The following is a 6,993-nucleotide window of genomic DNA, read 5'->3' on the forward strand; positions in this document are numbered from 1 at the left end:
TATTAAAATGATATCGAAACTATTAAGATGATAGAAAGCATGACAGCATTGATCCATTTAAACGGATAACTAGTCTAATAATGGAACTTGTTATCGAGAGATTTCCACTTTCATACATGAAAATGAAGTAGAAACTGTATAAATAGAAGAATATTACAGTTAAAAATAAAATGAAACAAAAAATTTTCATTAACACATGAAAATTGCTTCAAGATCCAATCTACATGAATTGAGATCTCAAAGGTAAAACACAATTTATTTTCTCACTTCCCTTTTTTTCCTTCATCCCATGCAGACAGTCCCGCTGACGAGGTGAGGAATTGCAGGACTCTTCAGCACCGGTAGCGGCTTTGATCCTTCATATTCCTAGCACCATGGAAAAAATGCGGAATTATGGTTTCTTGGACACAGTGGTCCGTTAGCTCCGGCCATCCGTGCCGCTGAGCCATATGGCGTCTTCACGCTCTGCCCTGCTGCGCATGCGTCGCTTTTGCAAATCGCTTTCCTTATTTTTGCTTTAAATCACTAAGGTTCTAGTTACTAAAACGCAATACTAACATACTTTAAGTAAATTACAAGTAACGTGAGTGAAATATTACCTCATTTCGGCAAGCGCGAGGCCGATACCTAACAATAACGACCAGGAGTGCGGCCGTAAAAGCTACAGGATGTTTCAGACGTTGAGAAGCAAGGAGCCGACTAGGACGCAAGCTACAGTCAAGCAAAGACGACGCGATTGAGAGCTTTTAGCACTCGACGCTCTACATTCGTCAAGGCTCTGTCACTTCAGTAGCTGCGGTCATGTCGGACGTGCCGAAAATTGCGCTTCAGAGCACGGAAATCGTTGTTCCAAATAAGGAAATTGCGCTTCAGAGCACGGAAATCGTGGTTCCAATGACGTAAATTGCGCTTCAGAGCACGGAAATCGTGGTTCCAAGGAAGGAAATTGTGCTTCAGAGCACGGAAATCGTTGTTGCAAGGAAGGAAATTGCGCTTCAGAGCACTGAAATCGTTGTTCCAAATAAGGAAATTGCGCTTCAGAGCACGGAAATCGTTGTTGCAAGGAAGGAAATTGCGCTTCAGAGCACGGAAATCGTGGTTCCAATGAAGGAAATTATGCTTCAGAGCACGGAAATCGTTGTTCCAAAGAAGGAAATTGTGCTTCAGAGACAGAAAACTGGTAGTTTGTTTCGTGAAATGTGAATAATATGACCTATATTCAAGGTTATGAATTTGGATAAAATTATTTCGAAACAGTGATTCATCAGAAGTGAAAAAGACAACTAACTGTGAACGTGGTTATCAATGAAATGTGCTGAAAAATGTGATGTAGTATTTTTTAAAGAACCTTTGAGGGTGAAACGTGAAATGTTCGTTGAATCGAACTCAATCACAATCAATTATCGTTATTGATATATTAAAAAAACATAATTCATTGATATATACGGTACATGACAAGAAAAATGAGCATCTTTAATGTGCTGCAGTGTATTTTTATCAATAATAATGTCAAGAATGACCATAATCGTTCCCTTTCTCGCAGACCAAACAATATGCTTTAAAAGATGAAGATAAATTGACGAAATACTGTGTATTTCCTAAGCTATGAACTCATGTTGACATTTAATTTGGTTTTAATTAAAATCGTTCCATGAAACATGCGGATAGCCTGACTAAATTCGTATGAAAGGCGTGATCGATTTCAATAATATGATTTAATTTGTTAGCGAATAGTAGTAATTAAAGAGACAAGGGTTTACTGGTGACATTACTGGAACAAGGTTGTGGAATTCCCATTAGGAATGTGGTAATTCCCATTAGGAATGTGGTAATGTGGTAATTCCCATTAGGAATGTGGTAATGTGGTAATTCCCACTAGGAATGTGGTAATGTTTAGCAATGCAAGCACCGGAATACACATTCCTAGAAAACACGCATTCGAGCAGCCATGTATGAACTCTGTGTTTCTGTTGAATTGTACTGAATAACTCGGACATATTTAACCTAATTTCACCGATGCGAAGTTAAATTAATTTATGTTAATACATTTGAGGAGCAGTACACAGCTCCATTTTGTTATTTTAATAATCTTTTAAAATGCTCAAAAAATCATTTTTAAAATATCTCGTTATTGATTACATTTTTATTGAAAATCCAACATATTATCACGATTTCGGAACAAGAACATTCCATTATAACATAATACCCTCCGCAACATGCACGCACGCGAACCACGAGAAAAACATTTAAACTAAAAAATAAAATGTACCTTTTGTTTAACATTTAAAGCACACGAAAAATTGCATTGGGTAGAGATTGACTTGTCACTGCGCGATCTTTCGAATAGCTCCCTAAAACAACAGCTAACGCCTTTCTTCACATCTTCAAAGAGGCCTTGGAGAGGATATTACACGGCCGAGATTGGTAATGGTCGCAGTAGGTCAGAGTGCAGCGAAACTGGTTTGGCGAGAGGAAAAAAATGAACGGGCAAGGTTTTGCAGATGGAATCCAAAACTCGTTTGCATAACCGGAAAACAACAAACGGAGTCGAGAGGAAACATAAAAAATTAAGTTCATTAACAAGGATGCAGATCGATTATACGTAACTGCACCTGCGTCATTTTTTTCACTGCATGATAGGAAATATGAAACAGTCTGCCGATGTAGCAAGGGGTCGATGTCTAGCTATTCATTTTCAAGTGACTTGTCGATGTTTAATTAAGAGTAAAGAATGTCGAGGAAATAATAAATAAAAATAATAAGAATGAATCATACAAGTCGAGATTGAATTAAGTAGCAAGGTCATCAATCTTCTTAATGTCAATTATTATATTGTTAATATAGACTAATTATAGCCTTGTTAAAAAGGGGAACATTTACATAATGCATGCTATTGAGATAAGTGCATTTTATAAACTTTTTCTCTTGATTATTAATATATCCAAAATAGTGTTTAATTACATTTGTTCAGTTTCTAATGCACATTATTCTTCTATTTCAGATGATAGTAACTGAAAAAATGCCAGGAATTCTCAGTCTTAAAATAATTCAATAACAAAATGTTGAATGCTACATAAACATCCATTTAAATTTCGGAGCTGCAAGTGATAAAAAAATCCTTGCTTATTTAATTTAGCTAACCTCGAATTTACTCAAATCCAAGCTCAACAGTGAAAAAAAATCATAATTATTTCTTAACAAACACAACAATACTGCAATTGCAAAAACCGGTTAAACGTCTCCGTTTCTAAAATTGCTGTACCAGTGCATCTCAAGACACAGACTAAAATCTCAAGTACTATTGTGGCCATCCCTACAGTATCATTCCAACCATACCTACAACAAATGGATCAATCAATGGAATATTGTTAACATCAAATAAATCATAATATGATAAATTATTCTCACCATACCTACAACAAATGGATCAATCAATGGAATATTGTTAACATCAAGTAAATCATAATATGATAAATTATTCTCAGCCGAAATCAGCAGCAGCAGCCGAGCCTATCTGCATTAGCTTTCCACCGCCAGCATCAGGACATAGAGGCAGCCAGACTGTAGGATGACTGGCAAAATCGGACTGTCATCATCTTCCACAATCACCGTAAATCAGCGCAAAGTGAACGCGAGCGAGCGTTCATCTCGTGGCTGAGCTCCAAAGAGAACCATGTAGAAAACTCAATAAACAAGGTAGTTATGTTCTGTAGAAGAAGTGTCTAACTACGCCATGATGATGACGGAGTTGAGGAGTGACGAGGTACGCAGCCGAGACGAGTTTCTTCAATAGGGCAGATCACGATCGCAATTTGTTCTGTCAACTTTGAGTGATGATACCAACAAAGACCTGTTGGATGTAGTGGTGCTGCGGCAGAGAAGCGTCTGCAAAATTTCTGCTGTAGAAGAGACTCAAAAAGTTACGGAAACGAACGAAGAGATCACTATTTGGTGTTCTGTTCGAAGAGATACAACTTGAATTGTAGTCAAGAAGTTGAGAAAAAATTGATCGATGTTTGTTCATAATTTCAAGGCTTAGCAGTGAACTCTAAATTCTTTAAAAAATCATCATTACGAAAGAAAATTTTTGTTTTCTTCATGCAGTGGTAACTGCCGAGCACGTGTGGAATTTCTTAAAATCATTAACAAAACACAAATTGATTTCCCTCTCTTTTTTGACAGAGGTGTAATGATTGCTACAATGGATAAATATTTTTTCCCAGAAGATGACAATTTTCTGGGTCCAGCGAGTGGGTTGATTAGTCTCATGGATTCCACTGAGCCAGCCGAGCGGGGTTCAGTAGAAAAACCTACAAATGATGGCTTCCTCGTCACTGAACCCGAAGCCTATGAGTTGACAGTTATCGGAGAGTCCTACCCTGTTTCGGAGTATCCTCAATACCCAACGCCTACAGAGCTAAACCACGAACATTCTTATCCTGATTCAGGCATCGATATTAGACCAGATAATTCAACTAAGCCGGAAAACGTAATTCAACTTGTTGAAAATGAGACAATGTGTGAAGAAAAACTTCAAGTTGAGAAGGCACGAGATGTTGCGACCCAGCCGCTCCGAAGTCAAGGGATGGATTCGTTTTTACCACCAGCGTTTACTTTCACGTCAGGATCAACTCACCCGATTCCGTTAACATCTCTAAGCGATCCATTTGAAAGCGATTGTTTACCAATTCATCATAACGGTTCGCAACATGAGAAGCTGGATTATTCATTCATCTCTTCACAGTCCTCGGCTTACAATAACTCGGAAAAAGAACAAAGGACTGTTGAAATGCCCAAACACATACATAAAGATCATCATACTTCTTTCTTTGGAATTGTAGAGCTTAACAACAACATAACTATTAAAACAAGCAATCTTGGGGTTACTGAGTCCGAGAGGCATTCTTTATATGAACTTACACCGCCTGCGGAAGAAACGTTAGACTTGGACAAGGTCATGAGCCTCCCATCTCAAACTAACCCTCCTCAGCCTAACCATATTCCAGTAGATGATGCTCATAACATGCACAATCCATTCTCTGAACACATCATTCAACAGCATTGCCAACCACAGGCACAAATTCTAGAAAATTCCCAGCAAGATTTTGAACATCAAAAGTTAGAGCCACAACAACCAATACCTATCTACGAACAAGAACTACAACAAATCGGGCCCCATCGTCCTTCTCCTGTGCAACAACAGTTAAGCCAGCAAGATCAACTTGCGATGCATAGTCTCCGTTATAGCGGTTTCGTTAACGAAAACACAACGTCCGTAATGACAAACTCAGGCCTGATAAATTCTCCAGCGTTGGAAGATGTTCCTGTCCATCATGTGATACCTCACCTCAACCGCCAACCCCCCCAGAAGCATATGCCCACATTCGACCAAACGTTTGAAGGCCAATATAGTATGGAGATGCAGTCAGATTTCCCTTTAAAAGGAGTGCCTATTATCGAACACGACCTCAACGACCTTAACTTTTCTCATCCTTCCCTGCCAAGTGGACTTCTTCACCCACCCTCCAACGTCACCCCGCCAGCACCGCAACACTCAAAGAACCCTACGCACCGGCAGTGTCCAAAGCCCACTCGAAGGAGAAGACACCGAGCGCCGCCAAAAGAAGTCGTAAAAACACGTCGTGTACAAGCAAATGCACGAGAAAGACGCAGGATGCACGGTCTTAACGACGCATTTGAAAGACTCAGGGAAGTTGTGCCTTGTCTTGGCAGTGACCGGAAACTCTCCAAGTTCGAGACGTTACAGATGGCCCAAACTTACATCTCGGCCCTGCAGGAGCTGTTGAGAAGTACGGACGAACCTCCCAAGAGGTGAATCCCAGCTATGTCCATAGTAATCCTAAAGATTTGTATTGTTAAGCAACAAAACTGTTATTTGTTAGACATGAACGTTGTTTATTTTTTAATTATTTAAGGACTTATTTAAATATTTATTTATTTATGATCGATGTAATAATTTATTTACGCTACAACTATGTTAATTATTAAAAATCTAACCCAAAATGACAATGGGGTATTATGAATTTTTAACGCTTTAAGAAAGACAGATTTAATATAACAACAGGACTTGTAACGCTTTCGGCAGAATTTAACTTTCTGAAAATCTCACCTTTCAGATGCAAAAATTTGGTGCAATTCAAAAAATTTATTATAATTAAAAAATAATTAATTAACAGCTTATAAAAAGACACATATTAATTTTTGTTTAATGTTGGATCTCAATGCATTGTTAACTACACCTGAAATATTTGAATACGTTTAATATATTAGATATAAAATAAGTCATCAAGACATAACTTTTTAGGTGACCAACTTGTCTAATATATTCCCGTTATTAAAGGTAATGACAAACCAACAATCGTCTCTTTAATTCCTTATGGTATTTATTTGTCAGATGAAAATTCCTACCGAATAGATTTAGACGCCATTAAAACAAAAAGAAAATTAATTATTTTCTTTATCTTTATTAATCTTTATCTTATTATCTTTATTAATTAATAATCTTTATTAAAATCGAAAAAATCCTATATTGACAGAACAAGAGCATGCATAACCACAAGAATAACCTGCGTAAAATATGGTAAGCACATATTATGTTACTCCATACGAAGAAGCTCATTTAACTGCTCATTTATATGCGAGTGAAGATGCGCGCTCTAATGCCATTAAATATTCCTATCAAGACCGCAATTCATAACCGCATATTAAATGGCAGGCGATGCATACTGATATGGCAGGCGGCGCATTTGTATATGGCAGTCAGCGCATATTAATATGGCAGTCAGTACATATTAATATGGCAGTCAGCATACAAAGACTCCCTCATTTCTTTGAGTGCCACTGACAGTCATTATTCTTTGCCACGCGAGTTTCCTGCAACGTCCAGCCAAGCGGCGTAAAAAACAGCGCTCAGGTTGCGCCTGAAATGCTGGAAATTATGCGCGTTTGTTGCTGCCAAAAGTAGAAGAGATT

The 6,993-nt window shown here is 38.0% G+C and overlaps 1 protein-coding gene across 1 annotated transcript; it reads left to right on the plus strand.

Annotated features, from left to right (window-relative positions):
* Window positions 1–4,069: 4,069 nt before the first annotated feature.
* LOC108672327 (protein twist-like) lies at window positions 4,070–5,933 on the plus strand. The gene has a single exon (XM_018159969.2). It carries the CDS (start codon window positions 4,190–4,192, stop codon window positions 5,834–5,836), a length of 1,647 nt encoding a protein of 548 aa, XP_018015458.1. The 5' UTR covers window positions 4,070–4,189; the 3' UTR covers window positions 5,837–5,933.
* Window positions 5,934–6,993: the final 1,060 nt, after the last annotated feature.

Source organism: Hyalella azteca, unplaced genomic scaffold (genome assembly GCF_000764305.2).
Source record: "Hyalella azteca isolate HAZT.00-mixed unplaced genomic scaffold, Hazt_2.0.2 contig14059, whole genome shotgun sequence".
Lineage (NCBI taxonomy): Eukaryota > Metazoa > Arthropoda > Malacostraca > Amphipoda > Hyalellidae > Hyalella > Hyalella azteca.

Bases quoted from the DNA above. Each gene is read 5' to 3' on its own strand.
- LOC108672327 (XM_018159969.2), top strand. From the start codon at position 4,190: ATGATTGCTACAATGGATAAATATTTTTTCCCAGAAGATGACAATTTT.